We start from the raw sequence: 22,552 nt of genomic DNA on the forward strand, positions 1-22,552 counted from the left end.
GAGTGGTACAGGATATGTACGAGGGTAGTGTGACAGCAGTGAGGTCTGCGGTGGGAGTGACGGATGCGTTTAAGGTGCAGGTGGGATTACATCAAGGATCAGCTCTGTGCCCTTTCTTATTTGTAATGGTGATGGACAGGTTGACAGACGAGATCAGACAGGAGTCCCCGTGGACTATGATGTTTGCAGATGACATTGTGATCTGTAGTGAGAGTAGGGAACAGGTGGAGGAGACCTTGGAGAGGTGGAGATATGCTGTAGAGAGAAGAGGAATGAAGGTCAGCAGGACTAAGACAGAATATATGTGTGTGAATGAGAGAGAGGATAGAGAAATGGTGAGGATGCAGGGAGTAGAGGTGGCGAAGGTGGATGAGTTTAAATACTTGGGATCAACATTTCAGAGTAAGGGTGAGTGTGGAAGTGTGGTGAAGAAGAGAGTACAGGCAGGATGGAGTGGGTGAGAAGAGTGTCAGGAGTGATTTGTGACAGACGAGTACCAGTAAGAGTGAAACGGAAGGTCTACAAGGGGGTAGTGAGACCAGCTATGTTATATGGCTTGGAGACAGTGGCATTGACAAAAAGGCAGGAGTCAGAGCTTGACGTGGCAGAGTTGAAGATGTTAAGATTTGCACTAGGTGTGACGAGGATGGACAGTATTAGGAATAAGTATATTAGAGGGTCAGCCCAGGTTGGAAGGTTTGGAGACAAAGCCAGAGGCAAGATTATGTTGGTTTGGACATGTGCTGAGGAGGGATGCTGAGTATATTGGGAAAAAAGATGCTAAGGATGAAGCTGCCAGGTAACAGGAAAAGAGGAAGGCCTAAGATAAGGTTTATGGATGTGGTGAGAGAGGATATGCAGGTGGTTGATGTGACAGTGCAAGATGCAGAGGACAGGAAGAAATGGAAACCGTTGATCTGCTGTGGCGACCCCTGACTGGAGCAGCCGAAAGAAGAAGAAGAAGAAGATAGTAGCCTGGGACACATATTCTTAGAATTCCATGAGATCTCTCTTCGTATAGCATAGGGAGGTACTTATCAGGACATTTACACCCACATGGACTACGACCTAGTCATTCTGGTACTTATGTTCCATTGACCTGAGTGCGTGCATAATATGGTGGATCCTGGCTTCTAATAATCAACTGACTGTGACCTTTTCCTTACTCAGACAGGTGAGAGGGACATTGGCATGTTTCACAATGGAGTTATCAGTGACCAGAATGTTGGGTTGTGTGGTGGCTTGCCTTATGGGTTTAGTACAGGCTCACAAAAATAAAGTAACTCCAGTTTCTCCACAAAAAAAAAAAAAACAGTTTCTAACAACTTTTTACCAAAAAATAAAACTTCATTCCCATTTAACACTGTGTAAAAGTAACCTGATAAGTCACTCCCAATACTTTTTTCCATAGCTTTAAAGTAGTTTTTCACAAAATCGTAGTTTAAACAACTAAAAGGGAATATGCAAGTCATTTTCCGCAAAGGGAAGTTATCTGCCCAAGCAGCTAAGAAAAGCACATGCTGGACATCAATCCTCAGAAGCCTCAGGGGGGTGTGCTTCACCCCCAGACTAGTCTTTTAGTCAGCTCGGCTCAAGATGCCTGAATGGTTTGGGTGAGCGGAAGGTGCCCTGAAGCTTTGGAAGGTGTCCGGCTGTTGTATGCTTGGTAGGATATAACCCATATAACTAAGACTAGTAGAGCAGCGATCATTGAAACATCAGCTGTTACGGTTAAGTTCAACTCTCACAACTGTACTATCCTTGATAAGATATAACCAAGTTTGCTGCAGCAGTCATAGTACGATGAACGTCTGCCTTTATTAAACCCAGCAGGTACACATGAGCGCTTGGCTACTTACCTTTTGTAAGCACATTTACCTGCACTGTTGGCTGTCACTAGTTAGATTTTAGCTTTTCACTTGTCAATATTCAGATTACGTTTCATCGGGTACGTGACTTAACCATCTGAGGTTTATTCAATTAACGCTTTGTAGCTTTGTTTTCCCTATAAGCAGGGACAAAGGCTCCAAGATTCCCATGTTTATTAGAAAGTTATTGGAAAAACAGTGTCACTTAAAAAAAAGGCTGCATGTCCCATTAGAAAATGCAACAGTGAACTGGCTAAAGGCACACGAATGAAGAAAGTGAGCACCTGCAAAATTTACCCACCGCATCATACCTCCAAGCCCCTGCCAGGGGCGGTGGTTAAAAAAAAAAAAAAGAAAAAGGGCAAAAATGAAGGCCTCGAGCCAATGAGCTGAGGGAGCACCTGCGCGCGTCAGTGGGTGGGGTTTCCCGAACATCGCGCAGAAGAAGGGTGGAGCTGCTCCCCTGAGTACCTGTTGCCTCGAGGTTTACTTGTGCGCGCAGTAACGGAGAGTAGCGTGATTATGCAACAAAGTATCTCTCGGCGGGTGTAAGTTGTTCGTCTGGGCGCTTTTGTTTTGCACTGTCCGTACAGGGTGTTTCAAGCTTGGAAGGGGTTGTTGGGGCCAATGTGGGTCGCTTCAGTGGGATACCTGTTGCCGCTTTGTGCGGTGGTCTTGCTTTTCACCTTGCAGGTAAGTAAAAGCGGTGTGCGCCCTGTATGATGCGTGTGGAAATCTTAAAGCTGCTGCTTTGTGAGCAGGGGATAACTTTGCATGCAAACCGTTATTTCTTTTTTTGCGGGGAGGGGTTGTAAGGTTAACGAGTTTTGTTTAGTTTCCTTCGTTTGCTTGACTTCTGTTGTGATTTTGTCATTAGTAAATAGTGGACGTGAATGCTGTAAGTAAATAGTTTTAAACGGTTACTATTACTGGGGTTACTAAATATAACGGTAGTAGCTACAATTCCCAGTTGCCCCGGGGACCCCCGGTAATGACTGTTTTTGTATGTGATTATAAGTGTGTAATGGCCGGTGCTGCAGCCCTTCCATTGCCTGAAGTTTGATCCACCGATGGGAGGAGGGGGGGGTATAAAACCCAGTTTGCTGCAGAGTCTGTACCCACTGTTTCGCTGCTTTTTTCTTATTTCTGATACTGACTCTGTTTGTTTGTTCAAGTTTTGCAGAGTGTGCTGTGTGGATGTTCCAACGAACGTGTCGTGTCGACCTGGGTTCTCTTCTAGCTCTTACCGATTTCATGTTAAGAGCACGCCCCTGTCTCACAGCACGGTCCTGGGGAAAGGTAAGGAAAGATTTAATTTGTTACATTGTTGTCTGTTGGCACGGACGTGCTTGCCACCTGTTGCAGCTCTTTTTGTTTCCGCAGGGCACCCTGTCTTGAGCAGTGATGCCCTGCGGGAGCAAACATTAGCTGGGAGCTGGACTCGTTTGCTTTGATGCTGAGACATTGTATCCGGCGCACCTTTAATATTGTGTGAACGGTGATTCTGCACTGAGTTTATTTTCATGGAAAGGGTTTTTCCGTTTCACTCTGCGCGTTTCTTGGGTTGTTTGCTCTGTACATTCGTGTGGGTTTGTGGGTTCACTTGATCACTGAAATGGGGGGGGGGGGTCTAGGAATGTGCACCGAAACTAGTTTGGTTACGTCATGAACTAGTTTCTTTCACAGCACTTTTTTCTGGCCTCTGTAGTGACAAACGGTTGGTGTTACTCATTTGTTTGTATTGTCTTATCTCTTCCTCCCCCGCCATGGCCTGTTCATTTGGTAAGGGACTTTCTTTACCGGGGTTAATAATTAATCTGTATGTTGTCCGGATTCCAGACCGCAGTGTTGCACCGTGTGAATCTGCTCTGCAGAAGGATCATTACACGCTCCAGAGGGTTGGCATTGGTGGGGTACGTTTATTGTGGTCCGCTTGACTGTTTTATTAACGTGAACACTTTCCCAATATAAGCAGCCATGAAATTATTGTGTACCTCCAAGTAAAAGGGGTATTTGAAAAGGGGATAAATGGGACTAGATTCTGATTTCATAAGTGTTGTCATAAGAAATCTCATACTGTCTTACACACTTATTTAGGTGCCCGGTTAGAGCCCTTTTACATGTATAAATTAAATGCATCCAAATGGCACTAAATAAAAACTTTTGTCTAGGGGGCTTTACAGACTGGAACTCCAGTTGGAGCACTCTTGGGCTTTGAGTAGGAGTAAACTACCCTCCCTTTTAACGGAAGCTGTACAGTAAAACGTACTTGTATTTGATCAGGGTAGAGGGCACTAATCCTACTGTACCACTTTTCAGGCACAGCTTAAGCTTACATGAAACTTGCAATTTTTGTCAGAATAAGTCACAGAATAATTTTAGCATTATACATTTACACACATTATAAGATATTTGTTTGTCAGAGTAAAAAAAACTGGTGCAGTATTTGTCAGACTATGCTATAAACAGAACATGCCGGAGGGATAGATTCCTGTCCCAGAGACTTTCCATACTCTGGAATAAACTACCAATCTACATCAAACCAAGCTCCTCATTAGTACTATTCAAGAAAATCTTGATTGGATGGGAAATACGAAATTCACCTCGGGGATCACTTCTGTGGCTCTGCTCAGCAATGGTACAGGAAAATAATTTTTTTAGGTGGCAAAAGCCAGGGTACCTTTTTGGCTGGGTTTGTACCTAGAGCTGATGGCCTACCATCTACCTATGAACCTATACTTAAAACTGGGACCGTATATTTGTTATCGCACTCCTGGAGAGGAAGTGCTGCAATGCATCTTTTAAGTATCCTGCCTCTTAATGCCGCTTCTTTCAGCATGTATGCTGTCCAGAGGGATCACTCTGCAGGTGAAGTTCAACAATCCTGCCAATTCTTGTAACAATTTCAGTATTTTCTTCTCTGCGCAAAACTTATACTGGTGAGTTGTAGCTAGTAACTTCTCTTTAGGTAGGTGTAGGTGTAGCTAGTAACTTCTCTTTAGGTGCCATAACCCTGCCGTACTGCCTTCCTCTGTAATCTGCCAGAGGAGTCGTCTGTCACTGCATATTCTGTTGGAACTTGTGTTTAACACTTGTGAAGTAACCAATCCCTAGATTGTTGGCTTTCAGTGCCATTACCTAGTGCAAGTAAATGTCATGTTGCACAAGACTAGTGAATAGCTCGTAGGCTTAATCTTGTCAATATAATGGCATCCCTACTGAATACACAGCCATTCCACTTGTGTCTACAGCAGCCTAAATGTTGCTTTGCTGGGAAAGGCAGAGAAATCTGTCAAGCCAGCTTGCTGCCCTTTACACGCGGAATGCTGATATACTTGTCCCCAATAGCGTTACTTTATTTGTTTCATCTGATATGTGACAGTGGGTATAAATATATGCTTTCCTTGTAAGGTGACCCCCTGTGTGCCCTGTGATTGTGTACATCACACACTCATTAGACCCCATTATGGAGTAAGCCTCTTTTGGTATGTACCCCCACAAGACATCTACAACTGGAAAGGCCGCAGAAGTACCTCAGAGGATTACCAGCCTCAGATGCCCTACACAAGACTCTCAAAACTCCAGCTTTACTCTGTCGCATATAGTCTACTCGCAGGCGATTGCTGCCTAACATACAAAGCTATGTCAAATCCAGAGCTGTTGGACATGGTCCACCTAAAGAAATCCCAATCCCTCCAAGCTAAATGCTCTATGGACCTAAACCTTGTCACCACAATAAACGGAACATGCTGGAGGGATAGATTCTGTCCCTGAGACTTCCCATACTCTGGAACAAACTAGCTTCTGTATCCAGCAAAGCTCCTCATTAGCACTCCCAAGAAAAGTCTTGATTGGATGGGAGATGGGGAAATTCACCCCGGGGGTCACTTCTCTGGCTCTGCTTGACAGGGGCACAGGAAAATAATTTTCTTGGGTGGCAAAAGCCAGGGTACTGTTTGGCTATGCTTTTATACAGGCCCTAGGGCAATAGCCTAGTACCTACCTATGAACCTATGCAAACATGATTTAATAGGGGCTGTCATTTGCTGCCATTTACTATTGTCCTTCCTTATTATGCAGAAGAGCAGTTTCCTCTGTGGGCAGCCGATCACCCCAGGAGTGATTCACTGCCCTAACCAAGGGACGAATTGGCCTTTGCTGCTCCTCTTAACATTTGAGTACCTGCATCAGAAGTATTTTCTGTATCTTTTTATAAAATTACCTTGATGTATTCCTTCTAAAATTGAACTCTGCCTAATGAGGCTTTCTTAAAACATAAAGCATACATTCTCATTTGTCTGTACTTCATTGGTATTGTGGTCAAATATATCTGCTGTGTTAACACCAAGAAGCATTGCCAAGGAATGTCAGACTCTAAACCAGTTACAAGTGGCGTCCAACAAGGCTCAGTCCTGGGACCTCTCTTGTTCGGTATATATTTCTGAGGTACAGGCCAACACGGGTAGACTAGCTGACCAAGTTCACAGATGACTGCAAACTGGGTGCTGTAATCGACTCTCCGGCTGAGACAAGCATCCTCCAAAAGGGTGTCTCAGATGGATAGCTGGTGCCAGAGCCATGGCCTAAAGCTAAATGCCAAAAAGTGCATAGTCATCCCCTTTGGGAAAAGTGCCCAAATTACTGCTTAGGTGGTAATCACTTACAGAAGTAATTGGGGACCCAAGTATATAGCAATCACATTGCCAAAGTGGTTAGAAAGACCTTCTATATAGCCCACCTTATCCCAAAAGGGTTCACATCTAGATCGAGAGGTCATTGTGCCCCTCTACTCATCACTTATTGGGCCCATAATTGAATACAATGCCCCATTTGGGATTTACCTTGCCCAACACCTGTAGCAATGAAAATGACCCCAAAAGTACCTCACCAAGGGGCTCACAGATGCCCTATGCAGTTCAGCTAAAACTCCAGCTCTGCTCAGTTGCGTACCGCCTACTCAGAGGCAGTCTGTGTGATGTATAAAGCCATGTCCAACCCAGAATTAATGGACATGCTTCACCTTAGGAAATCCAAATCCCTTGGAGCTACACGCTCCAGGGACTTGAACCTCAGCACAGAAATAAATAGGGCATGCTGGAGGGACAGATTCGTATCAGAGGCTCCCCTCACTCTGGAACAAAATCCCAATCCATGTTGGGCAGAGCCCCTCACTGACCCTGTTCAAGAGAAATCTCGAGTGGATGGGAGATCGTAAGTTTACCCCTGGGGATCTCTTCTGTGTGTCTGCTTGACAGATGTAAACTAACCTTAAAGGGCCACCTTCTGTGACCTACTATATAGAGGCACAGTCAATCAATCTGAAAAGGTGGCGAAAGCCAAATGCACTCTGGCTAGGCTTATAAATGCCCTAGGGCAGATAGCCTAGTATCAACCTATGAAACGCGGTATCACCCTACATGCCTCGTCCTAGCAAGAATCTGCCCACATCTCTTGTCATGCTCCCAAGAGGACCAGCAAATACAGGACACAAGCTGCAGGACACAAGCTGCTGTTCTATGTTGACAAAAGGGATGGAAAAGAATCCTTTCTAGTAAAGTAGAAATACTAGCCAATGGAATATTTCTGCAGTATGACCCCTACTCTTTAAAAAGAGCCATGCAGTATGACCCCTACTCTGTAAAAAGAGCCCCACAATATGATGTGCAGCACCAGGCTTGTTGGGACACCTTAAGGTGCGGTTGGTGGCTCTAACGAACGGTGCGGTTAAGTGAACTGCTTACATGATGGAACCTTCTGGCCAGCTAGACCAGGCTAACTAAAACAAGCATGCAGGCTAGGCTTGTATAAGCATGTAAATTGCCATTATTTCCCCTCTAAATGGGGAATTTCTTATGTATTGGAAAGAGATGAATAACCAATTTTATTGCCTTTTTTTGTAAGGAACACCTTTTTAAACTCTGGTGCTACAAGTGGGAATCCAATCAGTGTGTGTGTGTGTGTGTGTACTGTTATGCTGTAAACATTTATGCCGTATAATACTTCACTCCTCGGGCCTCTACGGAAAAGGGGCATAGGGTCAGTCACTTTCCCAGGCAAATGTCAGAATTGCATATTCCTAACCAAACATGTAAGTACAGTAGCTAATGTAAACTCACTCAGATTCACACAAGTGTGAACGGAGCAAAATGATTTCTTTGGACTATGTGCATACAATACATATGTTCATATGGTCTATACAAGCCTAGCCATAATTCCCTGGCTATTTCTTCCCACAGGATGCTTCCTGGATCTATGTCTAGCAGGGTGACTGACATGATCCCTGGGGTGGATTTATCTCCCATCCAATCATCAAAGTTCCTTTTTGTAGAGGGCCAAAGAGGTTGCATTAACATGATTATACACACGTTTATAGAAACAGACAAGCACACTGAATATAGTTGCATTATTGCACTGATTTAACAGATTGGCACTCATTCCTAAGTTAAGCAGGCAATGATTAAGTTTGGATCAGGAGTCTACAAGGGTTAGCCCTTGGCCCTATCTTTCTCCAGCTTCTAAATGACATTGCTGTTCTACCTTGAAGTCTGTCTACACATCCTTTCTGAAAAGGATGCAAAACCCCAGAGTTTTAAGTTGCCTACTGTCTGTCTAATATGGCTGACTACAAATTATTCTGACCGTAAGTATTAACTGCTCTTGTCTGCTAGGAATAGGACCAGCTGATATAAACATTTTGGTTCTTGTGCTTGAACCCCACTCTCCTAAAGGAATTTGTGTGATGAGGAATGTCCCTAAATAGGTTGCTTTAAACTGGACAGTTAAAACTTTGTAGCCCATCCTGTCCCTGAAGCCAGAAGAGCTTAGTGTATTAAATGTCCAGTACTTGGATGCTACTGCCCCTCCCCGTGGGTGTAAACAGCAAGTAAAGAATGCTGCGGTAGTCTGTAGAATGCCAACACCCTCATGCTAGTGAGGCTTTCTCTCGGTCGAAGAGTAAAATTGTTCTGCCAAGTATAATCGCCTTTTACTTTTCAAGATTTTGTTTCTTGAAGGCTTTAAGATGCAAACCATGAAGATGTAGAGTCCTTTACCTGGATAAAGGATACATCTCCAAATTGTACCCCACACAACTATGCCCAGTAATGCTGCATTGACTGACAGTCTGTACATTATCCTACTGAGCCTTTGTTTTTGAGTAGTCACCCCCCCCCCCAGATCCCTAAACTTCTTTCAATATTGCTTTACTTGGTACAACTCCTCCCCATCTCCTGTTCTAGTACTATTGCAGCCCTAATATACAGGGGATCCTTTCTGTGCTGTTTGTCATGATCCACTAGAAGAATGCTTTGTTTGTCTGCTTGGTGAGTATGAAGCGTGTAACTCGTGCACGTTCTTTTGTGTATATACTGTCACTTGTTTTTCGGTAGTTCAGTGCTCAGTGAATATGAAGCCTGTATCTTGCATGTATGTTCAGTGAACATAGTGTGAACCCACGTGCATGTTCTCTTGTGGATAGACTTGCTGCTTGCTCTTCAGTAGTTCAGCGGTGTGTGATTGGGGAAGGTAGCTGGTACTTCATTCTAAACTAAAATACAAATTTAGTGATGCAACTTTAAATCCCTCCAGTTCATTGTTTATGCACAGGTTATGTGGTATGTGCACAAGAACTGAAGGTGGTAGGTTGATTGGAAGCAGAGGGGGGTTTTGAAGAGGGACTGAGGAGGCAAATTTTAATAGGGAATTTTATTTTGGGTCTGTTGTGGCTGGGTTATATATGATGTGTATGTAGTTAACACTGGGTACCATCCTACACAGATTGATGCAGGAAGAATGAGACCCCATGACATGTTCTTTGATCACAAGTTGTACAGGGTGTTGTACAATGGATCAGGGGTCCGGATAACTGAACAGCAACAGAGGATTTCCTTCACATGCAGTATGAGGTACTGGTTCAGTCCTCACTCAAAACTTTGAGTAGGAGTACTTCCCTTTTGTACTGCACTGGGTCCATTGAAGGGCAATACAGCAAAGCCACTTGGCTTGTGATCCAGAGCCTACTACTGAGGACGACAGGCTAGCAGTGTGAGAATTGTGGTGAGAGGTGCTTCAGAAGGCAGTGAGATTGCCATGAGTTTTGTCGCCAATTCTGTTCTGACTCCAGTGTAATGAGAGGGCAGTATTCATCTCATCCTAGGCCCCACACCAGGGTTGTGATAGTGACAGGAAAGAGTGCATTTTGACAGCAGTTGCAAGACTGTGAATTGATTATGGATGACTTGAATGCACATACTGGGACAGATAAAACAAGATATGAGGACTCTTTAGGCCCACATGGGTATGGCAGTACGAGTAAGAGGTTATTCTAGACTGGCAAATGGCTTGACAGCCCACAGCTCAAACCACAGTTGCCAGTCATCTGTAAGCAGTGGACAGAGAAGTCTCAAAGGTCAACAGACCATGCTAAAGAGTTGATTTGAGGGAATACAGCAGTAAAAGCAATTACTCAGAGCTCTAGCACCCCAATAAAGAAATGAGGAAAGTTGCTGGTGGAGTGTGGAAGTAGAGTGCAGGAAAACCTTGGGGGGAGAAAAGTAAGTTGAGCAAGGGAAGGTTTGCTCTAGTTGCCCCAACAAAGTGGGGAAGGTATGGTGAGAGAATAAATGTAGCAGAAGATAAAATAATTTGCCGTGTAAAATCCTCTAGCTAAATCTGGGAATAGAGTTGTAGGCAGTTTGAAGTGAAACACATGCTGTGGAAAGAGTGGGAAGTTTCAGTTCAACACTGCAGGTTGATACGAAATGAAAATGGGACTGTATAAAGAAAGCGGAGCACTGTACGTGCCCTGTTGCAGCTGGTGAGGAGCAGGTATGAAGAGGTAATATGAATGTTTGTCTCTTGGCTTTTCCCAGTTAGGGGTTGCCACAGCAGAACTCTGGTCCGCTAATAATTGGCAGTTGGCTTTCATGGTGTGTAGTTGCCAGCCCGATGCCCAACCTTCAACGAAGGCACGCTCATTGCAGGTGTTTCGAACGCCCACTCGACTGTGGGGAGGGCGTGCAGACTCCACCCAGAAGGCACTCCCAACCCAAGCCGAGGTTCGAAGGGGAGAACCTTTTGCTGTGAGGCAACAACGCTACTGGCAACAACGCTACTGCTGCACCACCGCGGAAGTGATGAGGTAATATGAATAGGTTTGGGAAAACTTTACAGATCTCATCCTTTGGATGAGATGTTTAAAACTGAATCCCCAGTTGGTGGTAACTCGGGTGGATATAAAGATCCCATGGCAGCTACTGAAAAAAGGGTTTTTTACTTGTATACATGATTACATAATGCAATCCCATATACTTTACTCATTCCCTCTTTTTTTTTTTTTTTTTTTTCCACAACCAAAAACATTTTCTTCAAAATCTCAAGACTACCTTACAATCCTGAGCAATTCAGAAAAAGTACGTTCCATTGTCTCAACTTCCCGTTGCAATTATGTAGTGGATATAAAGTGTGCGCACCCTTGTTAAAATGCTAGGTTTTTGCGATATAAAGAGGTCACAATAGTGTTTTTTTTTCCCACTATCTCCAGTCAGCAAAGACTGATGTGTCACTAATCAAGCAAAAGGTTGTAAAAATTATTCCTATTCAGGCAAAAGACATTAAGCTGAAGATATAAACAGCCTGGTAAATACAAACAAACATTAAATAATACATACATAAAAAAATTGTACAAAAATTTCCACAACATTGGATATACCATGGAACACCGTGAAGACTGTCATAAAAAAGTGGAGAAAATATGGGACGACAGTGATGTTGCAAAGAAGTGGAAGTCCTACGAAAACCCTGAAAACTGGTCAGGGAGGCTGCCAGTGCCAAGAGACTTGCAGCAATTTCTGGTTGTGTGCTACATGTGACAAATCTCCCTTCTCCATATGTCTTGAGCTTTCACCTCTTGCTTCAAGAATCTGAGACAAATTGGGGAGGCTAAAATTAGGCCGGGTAACTCTTTAATAGAATTGGTGGAAAATTTTGGAGCAGGCTTTATATCGACAAGCAATACCAGTCTATTGGTGACTGTAATAATCTGATTTTCCATGGGGGGGTTAGAAGGGACAGGACAGAGATGAAGCAAAATCTGAAACTTAAGGATTTTGGAAGCCTGTTGGGGAACCCCACTGGAAGGTTTGTGTGGAAGGGTGGGCATGGGGATTTGGGGGTGGGGGGAGGGTTATGATCTCGCCTCTGAAGAGAGCTCTGAATTTGATTCTCTGTGGATTTCTGTACCATTGTTTTCAGTTGGGGGGTGAAGTTTCTCAGTCCTTCAGAAAATACTGTAAGCTGTGTATAACGAATTCCCATTCAGGCAAGGATGTAAACATTTTTGGGGGGGGACTGGTGTTTTTTTGGCTCTTGTGTTTAAAGGTCATTACTTTCCCTCTGAGGGGAAAATTTGTGGTGTTTTTCTTCCATTTCTTGGGTCACAACTTCATGGTGTTGCCACTCTTATTGTGATAGTGTCTGGCTTTCATTGTCAGAACCTCCCTAAAGATGTAAAGTATCTCAGTTTCTTACTGAGGCTGGTAAGGGAGTTTTTTGCATCTTGGGATTTTGCTCTTCTGCAACAGTTTCTTCCTTTTGTTAAGTTCGTTTATGGCAGAGGACCACCAGATCTGCTTTTTTTTTTTTTTTTTTTTTCCCCAGAGGAAAGCATCTTGGTTCTGTTTGGGATGGCATGATTCATACACGAGTGCATGTGCTCATACAGTGCCTTAGTGTAGGACTCAGCAGTCTTAATTTTCAGCTCCTGTCTGCATGGGTGTCATGAAGTTTCACTTCTGACTTTAGTAGCATGAAGTTTGCTTTGGAGAAGTTTTTTATAGAGGTCTCCTTACTGGTGGGTGGGATGTGGATATTATGGGTGATTAGCTTATGGTCAGACCTTACTAACGAGGGGGTGACCATAGGTGTGGAGCATCTATTTCCCATGTTGGTAATGACCAGGTGTAGGATATTGGAGCCCGTGATGGGACTACTGACCTTTTCTAAAGCTTTTCTGCATCTGTACCTATAAGAGGGATCTGTAGTAAGAGGTGCCTCATCAACTGGGCCATTTTAAGGTTTCCTTCAATAGTGAATCCCTGAATAAAGCTTTCTTGGTCAGGATGTACCAGTGAGGGCTTATGCTTGGATAGTCTGTTTGCTAAAATAGCTATGAAAAGCTTGGCATGATTAAACACTGCAGTGGGTCTGCGGCAGCTAGCAGAGGGTCTTTTGGCTTTGCTATAACCAAAGTTTGCACCTTGCCTACAAGATGATGGGGGCCCCCAAAGATTTTTTTTTTTCCTACACATGCAAAATACTCAAACCCACCATGTCCCAGGCATAAATTTTCAAGGTAGGCCATCATGTCAAAAACTTTAATTTCTGTTTTTGAAATGGCAGCTCTGTCTTGGGGGGGGGGGGGGGGTGGTGGTCTCGTGTGCAAAAGGACTTTGGGACTAAAAGTACTTCAAATTTAGAAGGGGAAAAGCAAAGTGTTTATACCTCCTGCTTGGTATAAGAGCATCTCTGATTGTACAATAGGGGATGGAAGACAAATCGATATTTCTTCTAGTGTTGGTGAGGTTGTGCCAATGTGGACATCTGTAGATATGTACAATGGTCATATTAACATGGGCCAAAATGTTTTGTTTCAGCTTTTCCCAGTTAGGTCTGCCACAGCAGAACTCCGGTCTGCTAATGATTGGTAGTTTTTTACATGCAGAGTTACCAGCCCTGATGCACAGCCTTCAATGAAGGTACGCCCATTCACGCAGGTCTCCACACAGAAGATGCTCTAGCTGAGAATCGAACCAGACGGCGTCTTACTGTGAGGCGACAATGATACTGCAGCACCACCAATGAGGAAAAACCTGTTGGCTATGTGGTCAAACTTGTAGTGAAGTGTACTGTTCAGCTATTGACTTGCGGTACTTTGGTCTCATGAACCAACTAAGGTTTTGTGTACCAAATCTTTAACATTTGGAAGATTATTAAAGCACATTTGTTTTTTTTTTTTTTTTGTGTACATTAAAGGTCTCACTGCTATTGTCATTTAATGCACAAATCTCTCGCCCATATGTAAAGAGAATTACCTTCAAGTGTGCAGTGCTGCCACCTGTCAAAAGTATATTGTGCAAGGCAACTACTAGACGTCAAATCAGTCTGGTCAGGGATTCCAAAATCAAGAATTTCTTGGTGATTCTTGATGAACTTTCAGGATTGCATGGGTGGCAATTCACTGGATCTGTATTTTATAGATTTTATAACTAATCCGTACACCTTGACGTGACACCACCTTTGCTTCACTTTAAATGAGTGATGTGCAACTAGTATGCATTTGATCATATGGTGCTGTCTTGTCTGTCACAGCACATCACCCAAATGTCATGTAAATTACAGCAGTGTGCTGTATAAGGATGTTTGTGTTTTACATACAGTTTGACTTGCTCTAAATACAGCTGGAAAGTTGTGCACTCCCTTAATAGTGTTTTTATGGCAAATGTCGTATGAAGTGTGGCACCATCTGTGCAGAGGCCAAAAAGAAATGGCCTTACAGTGCACATGTTAAACCCATAGTTTGTAACCTAGTGGTTACATGCAAAAATTGCTTGGTAGATTGGTGTTTGTTATGCTTACTGATGGAACATGGGTCCTGTTATACTTTGACCATATTTTAAGATTTTGGGCTGGATAGGTGATGATCAGTAAGCAATTGCAATACTTATGATACTGTGACCCTACAAAAAAAATTTCATGAATGTATATTCTAATGTATTGACTTTCTTTGATAGATTTTAAAATAGTTTATTTCTGTTAAGTATACTCAGTTGTATAAATCTGCTTGCTGTGATGCTCTTCTTATCTTACCATATTGTATCTTTTGTACTGTACTTTACCGGAGCTCTTCTCCCCGGGCCTCTGATAATGAACCTGTCTAGTTGGACTTTCCCAGTAAACGTAAAATAAAAAAAAAAATTGAGCATGTCTAGTATATGCAAACCAAGTGGAATGCATAAAGCACCATAAGTAATCAGTGTTATGGAATATTTTTCTCATTGTGGCAGAAGCTTCTGAGAATTGGTCTCTGGCAGCATTGCATCTGGCAGTGGATTCCTAATGGAGCTGAAGTCTGCACAGATACCAGCATTGTGACAGGCTAGTGTATGCATGTATGTAAAGTTTCTACAGTTCACTTACCTGATACTGCTGTGCCTGTCTGAGGTGTTGCATGTTGTGGTCAATGTGTTATAGATGTCTTGTACGAAGCTTAAGTTTTAATTTCCAACATGGTGTATGGTATACTGCCTTCAGAGGTGTACTTTAGCAGGCTGCATTACCTTTGTCAACAGCAGGTATTACACATGTAATAGTGTGTGCATAGTCTCAGCTGCTTGGCGCACACCTATAATGTGAATTGGTGCTTACAACAGCTGTAATTTCACAATACTGACATTGGGCTCACTTGAAATTTCATTGCATCTCCTAGGGGTTGTGTGTAGTCAGAATGTAGTCTGTAGGTATAACACTGACATTCTTGCACACCATACATGCTAGTAGACTGCCTCCAACTGACTCTTCAGGCATTTCATGGTGCATTTTTCCACGGTTGGTACCTCCTCCTTATCTTTGAGTCTGTACCAGTTTGATTTCATTTACTATGGTTTTCAATGTGACACTTCTATTAAAGCGGATCCTTGTCGGTTGCACTACATTGATTTGGGTTGTTCTCATCTTATGGCCTTACTAACCTGCATGTTGCTGCCACAACTTCAGTGCTTCCGCAGTCGGTAGATGTGTGGTCAGTTCAAATGGTCCTTAAACTGTGGACTAAAGTTAATGCTCACATTGCCCTGGTATTGGTACTTCAGTACGTATAAAACATATTTGTAACCTATATGCCTGTGTAATTGCCATTTGTTCATTCTAAGCATTTTACTGCCTAGTTTCTCTAATATGACTATGCCAGTGATATTACAGGATGTACACAATTTCACTCTTGTCTCTTACAATTGAATCAACTTTTCTTGTGCACTTGAATGGATTTAGGCTTCCCCTGTCTTATGCATTTGGGTTTCCCTATTTGTGGTGGTTTGTGTGCAGACTCTGTTCTCTGCATGTTTATACCAGCACTGTATTACTTCAGCATGGCTACTGGCATTTGCTCTGGGCTGGAGCAAGGGCAGTTGGGCAATTTGCAGGCTTACATATTTAATTGGCAACTGTGCTTCTCATGCACACCTGTCCATGCTTGCACCAGTGATCTGTGCACTGCTAACGAATCCCTGCAAAAGGCTCTAAAGCTGCTGAAGCGCACTCCATTGTATGTTGTATAGTGGATTTGTGTGCTCATCTGAGACCCAATCATAATAAGTTGAGCCTCTGTCATAATACTGCATAACCTTTTTCTTTGATTTTTCGAAGCAGTCTGCACAATAGGTGTATAGTGTGTGTGCACATTAATCTTGGGTCCACTCTTCGTATTTGTGTACACACATGAATGCAAGATCCCTATTGCTGAGTGTCTGCTTCTAGCCTGCAGGACATGCAGTAACAGGAAAGTCCTTGAAAAGGTTACATTAGGGTCTTGGACCTGAAGGTTAAGGGTCTTGGATATTCCCCATACCTGATGTATTGACTGCTACAGTCTTGGTAGTGGGGCTGATTTGAAAAAAAAAAAAAAAAAAAGGTCAAATGAGTCTGGGAAATGTTGTCAGGTGCTCATACTCTTCGCAGACAGTCTTTTATCCCAGCCTCATCAGAAGCGAGTGGCAGGGGAAAATCTGTCAAAGCCTCCTGCAGGGAGCTGTCCCAAGTGGTCCTATGAGAACAAACATTTCTCTTCAGTGCTAAAGACCTACTCAAAGTTGAATCAAAATTTTATTCAGAAGGCTGTTGTGCAGTTTGTCCTTTATCAGGATGTGGTCTAATGACTTCTTTGCTGACCCTGGTAAGGGTGTATTTTGAGGTATTTACACATCTGGATAGGAGCTTATCCGTTCAGGAGTCTGTCCTTTACACCCCTACCAATCTGCCGTTGTAAGTGTATGCCCATAGTAACAAAGATCAGGAGAGGCTACTAATCTTCCCGTTACTAAATGTGGATCCTCATTTCATCTGCAGTGATGTATTTGATGTGGGAAGACATTGGGCAATCTGCTCAAATCGACTTGCTTGGTGTGATCTCATGTGAATGTATTTTTTTCTCATCTTTACAGGCTGCTAATTTGTCGCTGCCCTTTATACTTTGCAAGACTACCTCATTGCATGCAGTGGTTGCATCCATTCAGTTCTGTTCAGTGCACTTGTCTTGACCCTTGGCGCAGTTTGTTTTCATGGTCTTAATTTCAGCATTTTAGTCCCCCCTCAACTTCAGTCTTGCTGTATATATCTCCAGTACTGGCCTGTTCCTAAAAAGAGGTAGTTCTGGAGGCTTGTTTACAAAGTCAGAACTTAAAATTATGCAGGTACGGATGTTGCAGGCCTTTAAGGTTCCTGATCACTTAAGATGTAGCTGTCCACTGAAGCGACACTGCTGTGGTCTAGTAAATTGATAAATGGAGGGTGGGGGGGGGTTATTCTGAAGCCTGGAGTCTGGCATTGGGTCAGCATGCCTCATTTGTTTAATTTAGTTCCAGAGTCTGTTTCCTCCTTGGAAACAGGTCTGTACCTTGTGAATAATGAATAGTTCTAGTCCAAGTTGGGTTAAGGCAGTGTAGTAACTTTCTCCTTCAAATTACAAATGTCCTAGTGCCCCCCCCCCCCCCATTGGTTACACATGTGGTGGATGCTGTGGTCTACAAATGGTCCATTTCCTTTTGCTCCCCCTCCCATTTCCAGAAGCATGACTAGATGGTGATGGCAAACTAGGCACTTAGCCTAGTACCGAACAATTCTCACCCTGTCGTCTATCTGCCAGAGGGCATTTATAAGCCTAGCCGGAGTGTCTGCTTTCACTGCCCCATTGATTAACTGATGCTCTGTCAAGCAGAGCCAATGAGGTGATCCCAGGGGTGTATTCTCTGTTCCCCATCCACTCGGCAAGGTTATTCAAGTTGGTGAGGGGTTCTGCCTAATGTAGTTTGGAATTTTGTTCCAAAGGATGGGGATTCTCTGACAGGAATCTGTCCCTCCAGCATGTTCTGTTTATTGTGGCAAGGTTTAGCTCACTAGAGCGCATGGCTCGCAGTGACTTGGATTTCTTTAGGTGGAGCATGTCCAGTTCTGAGATGGACGTGGCTTTGTAAGTCAGGCAGAGATCACCTCTGAGTAAGCGATATGCCACTGAGTACAGCCGAAGTTTTCAGTCAGGCTGCATAGGACATATGTTTAAAGCCAGTAATCCTCTTGGTGAGGTGCTTTTGTGGTCTCTCCAGCTGTTGGTGTCTTGTGAGGTACATCCCAAATGGGGCATCGAACTCTCTGATGGGTCTGAGTGACTAGAGGGGCACTAATCTCATTTCTAGATGCAAACCCTTTAGTAATTAGATGGGCCACATAGAAGTATTTCCTAACTACTTTGGTAATATGATTGTCAAAGGAGATTACCATCTGTCTGGGTTCCCATATCTCTTCTGTATTAAGGGGGCTACCACCTATGTGGTAATTTGTGGTTTTGTTTTCCCAAATGGGTTGACTATTTTTTTGGCATTTAGCTTGAGGCCATGACTGACACTAGGTGTCCACCTCAGCAAGGTCCTTTTGTAGGATGTCCGTGTCAGCCAGTGTCAATTATGGCTCCCAGTTTGCAGTCATCTAACTTGGTTAATCATAGTCCTCCTGTGTTAGCCTGTAAAAGAGGTTTGTTATTCAGCATACTCCTCATACTCTAAGTGTCAATATGCTTCCTGGTCTGCAGGCATGAGAGGTTTCCCCTGAGGTATATAATAAGCTCTTCCGAAAATCTTTTCAAAAGGTCAGTCCTTTTGCATTCGGAACAGTTCTCATGCTCAACAGTGCCAGGGGCAGATAGTGCACCCAGTTCTTTTGCGTATCAATGAGTTTAAGCTTATTCTTTAAAACTCCATTGTGCACCTCTACTAACCCTGCAGATTGAGGGTGATATGCACAGTGTTTTAAAGAAATCCCAAAATACCGGCTCAGCTGTCTTATAGTTTTTGTTTACAAAATGTGTACCATTGTCACTGTAGATCCTTTTCGGTATGCCAAATCTAGGAACCCTTTCTTTAGTGTCTTTGCAACGGTGGCTGCATCTGGTTTACTGGTCGGAAAGGCCTCCACCCATTTGGAGAACATATCCACAATGACAAGGCAGTACTTTTATTTTCACATTTGCGCAATTCTATGAAATCCATGCAGATAGTATGAAACTGATACGGTGGTGTAGGGAAACTCCCTCGCTTGGGCTTTAATGCCCCTTGTGCATGATGTTTGTTACAAGTGTGGCATGACAGGCAATTTTTTAGTATAGTTTGTAAATCCATACGTAGTGAATACCCGGTTTACTAACTGTACCATCCCCCCCTGTTGAGACATGGCACTGCCCATGGCTCAATAAAGCTGCATATCTAAATTAGATGGTAATATTGGTTTTCCCTCTTTGGAGATGTACCGCCCTTTCTTGAATTGCTCCTCGTCTTTCCCACTTGTTTTTTAGCTCGTGTAGCAAGTGTCTGCATTGTTCAACATTTCTAAGTCTAAAATCTCAGAAGGTTTTAATTCCTCATTCAAAAGAAATGCTTCTGAGGCTGCTTGCTTTGCAGCTGTCAGCTCTCGCATTGCCTTTTGAAATCCTATCTTGTTTAGTGTGAGCTATGCATTTACAAATAGCTACTTTCTGAGGCCACTAGATTCTAACAAATCTAAAACTGTGCATGATCGGCTTGCCAGTAGATGTCACCATTCCTCAATTTTTCCACTGCTGTGCAAAAACATGTACAGTAGAAAAAGCATACTGGCGGTCTGTAAAAATGTTCACTCTTTTTTGCCTTTTGCTAAGGTCCATGCCCGTGTCAAGGCAATCAACTGCTGCTTGTGCAGATAAGCTGTGTGGCAAGGATTTTACTTCTACAATCTCCGTATCAAACTACTGCATAGCCTGTTAGGTTGTGTCCTGTAGGACTTTTTTTTTTTTTTTTTTTTTTTTTTTTTTCCATGAGCTGTCCACGTAATGTCACCTCGGCATCATCCAAGGGAACATCCGTGAGGTCTTTTCTAGGCAGTGTCTTTTGCTCAATTACCTGCAGGCAGCTATGAGGTGTGCCATCTGCATGAGTTGGGAGCAAGGTAGACTGATTCAAAGTTGTACATCATTCAAATTTCATGTGAGGTTGACTCAGCAATATAGTCATACAAGAAAGATGTGCTAATTTTTCTTGCAGTAAAATGATTGCGAGAGGGTGGAATAACACTGAGGCTGAAGCCTGCACTGCCATTTGCAGCTGCAACTACTGCTTGTACACAGTGGGGTAGTGACCGTGCCACTGGGTCCAGTTGTGATGAATAATAAGCAATGGGGCATTGCTTGTCCCCATGCTGTTGAGTCAACACCGATGTCATATAACCTTGTTTGCAATCTACAAGGTTGGAAAAAACGTTTGATAGCATCATCATTAGTGTTAGGATTACCGAACTATCAATTGCTTCAATTTACAGAAAGCTAATTCTGCTTCTGGTGTCCATTGTACTAAATCTTGTGCTGCTATATGCTTCTTAAAAAATCAAGTTGGTTAATGGTGCAGATTACAAAGCATAGTTTGGGATCCAGCTCCGACAAATTAGTTGTACCCAGGAAGGACATTTCCTCCTTGGTTGTAGGTTTTGGTGCTTGTAAGATCGCTATTTTTCTGTCATCTAATGTTCTGCCATCTTTGGATATTACATATCCAAGGTATTTAACTTGTTTTCTCCAAAGCTGCAATTTATTTTTGCTGACTGTCCTTCAGCGGCCAAAAATTTCAATAATGCTACAGTATCTTCCTTACAATCTTGCTGGGTGGGAGCAGCCAGCAGGATGTCATCAACATAGTAAAATTTGACTACCTCTCGGCGGGGTAAATCCCGCTAAACTACTTGCCATCTCTTGCGAGAATATTGTTGGGCTTTCACAATATCCCTTTAGTAATCGCATATATGTATACTGCTTCCCCTGAAATGTAAATGCAAACAAATACTGGCTGTCAGGGTGTATCGGTATTAAAGAACGTATTGCTAATATCTACCACAGAAAAATACTTCTGTGTTAGGTTTTAAATCATCCAACAAGGTGTGTGGATCTGGCACTGTGTAGGTGCTCTTGAAATTACTGCGTCATTTACAGCTTGTAAATGTTGGACCATATGCCATTCTCAGTTTGCTTTTTTAACTGGGAATAAGGGTGTTACATGGCGAATCAGGAGATTCCCTCAAGTAAAGCTGCTGTGAGAGGTTTAATACCCGCCTCGCATCTTTTCTTAAAGGGTATTCTCTTGTTGTCTAAATGCTGATTTTTGGCGTGATGGTAACTGGTCCTGCTGTGCGAATAAGTCCTACGTCTGATTTTCCTGTTGACCAGAGTTTCTGGTATGTCTAAGGCTTTTTCTTCCTCTTCTAAGAGGATTTCTCAGCTGTCCTTGCTAGACTGCAAGTGTACAGCTGGATGTGTTTGTGTTGGCCAGTTCAGTTTCTGTCTTTGAACTCCCTGTTCTGATGGTTCCGATTCTGTCTGCTTTTCCCATTTGGTAACTTTTTCTCCCAGATTTACCTATTTTAAATCTTTCTCTTCAGTTAAATTAACATGTGGTAACTAAAGTGCAAAGAACTCCTGGGGTAATGAACAGCTAACTACACTGTTTACTTTCATATCCCAGTACAGATTACACAGTGCCAATCTGCACGATTTTTAAACAATTCTTGTTCATATCCTTTGTCAGGTCCAGGTTTATTGCAATAATAGAGGATAGTGCAACAGGTGTATATCAATGGGAACTTACTGATAGCTACATTCATTAACTCTTCAGTAATTGCTCCAGGACCAGTCCTAACCAAATCCTGGCTGTAACAATAAAATGTCTCACCTTCCGTTTGCACTGAAAAAGTATTAGTTTGTCGCTGTGCTTCCATACCCTGCATAGTTGGAATTACTGCTATGCCAAATAGTTGTATAAGATCTCTGCCCAAAAGATTCACTGGGCATTTTGCAGAAACGATTTTATTTTTCTGAGTTGATCCTGAAACTGGATCTGTTATGTTATGGGAGAGAGGCTCCCAATACAGCTGTCAATTAGCTGCTTTCACTAGTGTAAAATCACGTGATTCCAAATTTTCTGGTAGTTTGGAGGGGTGTACCAGGGTTCGTGATACCCCTGAATCGCACAGAAATTTGACTTCCCTCCCCTCTACCATAAGTGTAATTTCTGGTTGTCAGCCGAATAGAGCTCTAAACTCAATAAGGCTAGGTCTAGTATTTAATTTTCTTATCTGTAGTTTCCTGTACTCCCTCTTATCTCTTCTATCACATTTTCATTTGTCCCTTCTCTATTCCTATCTAGTGATTCTTGACTTTCATATAGTTAGTCCTCTCTCGTCATTTTTATCCTCCATTGCTGCTGCCTTATTTTTCTTGCAATCCTTTGCTAGGTGTTCCTTTTTACCGCATTTTAAAGCATTCACCTCTTTTCTCCCTTCAAAGTCCTCTGATCGCTGATCAGTTTGTTTCCCTGGGCATTCTTTTTGTCCGGACTGTACTAAAA

General features: G+C 42.9%; 1 protein-coding gene across 1 annotated transcript in view; it reads left to right on the forward strand.

Annotated features, from left to right (window-relative positions):
* Positions 1 to 2,286: 2,286 nt before the first annotated feature.
* LOC122810165 (cadherin-3-like) overlaps positions 2,287 to 22,552 on the forward strand; it is a 1,031,939-nt gene continuing 1,011,673 nt past the window's right edge. The window contains exons 1-2 of the mRNA XM_044081643.1: positions 2,287 to 2,561; positions 3,044 to 3,167. Of these exons, the coding sequence (XP_043937578.1) occupies positions 2,496 to 2,561; positions 3,044 to 3,167 (190 nt within the window). The 5' untranslated portion in view covers positions 2,287 to 2,495. The remainder of the gene's footprint in view (positions 2,562 to 3,043; positions 3,168 to 22,552) is intronic.

This window comes from Protopterus annectens, chromosome 8.part1 (assembly GCF_019279795.1).
Source record: "Protopterus annectens isolate FY-2018-M chromosome 8.part1, PAN1.0, whole genome shotgun sequence".
Classification (NCBI taxonomy): Eukaryota; Metazoa; Chordata; order Ceratodontiformes; family Protopteridae; genus Protopterus; species Protopterus annectens.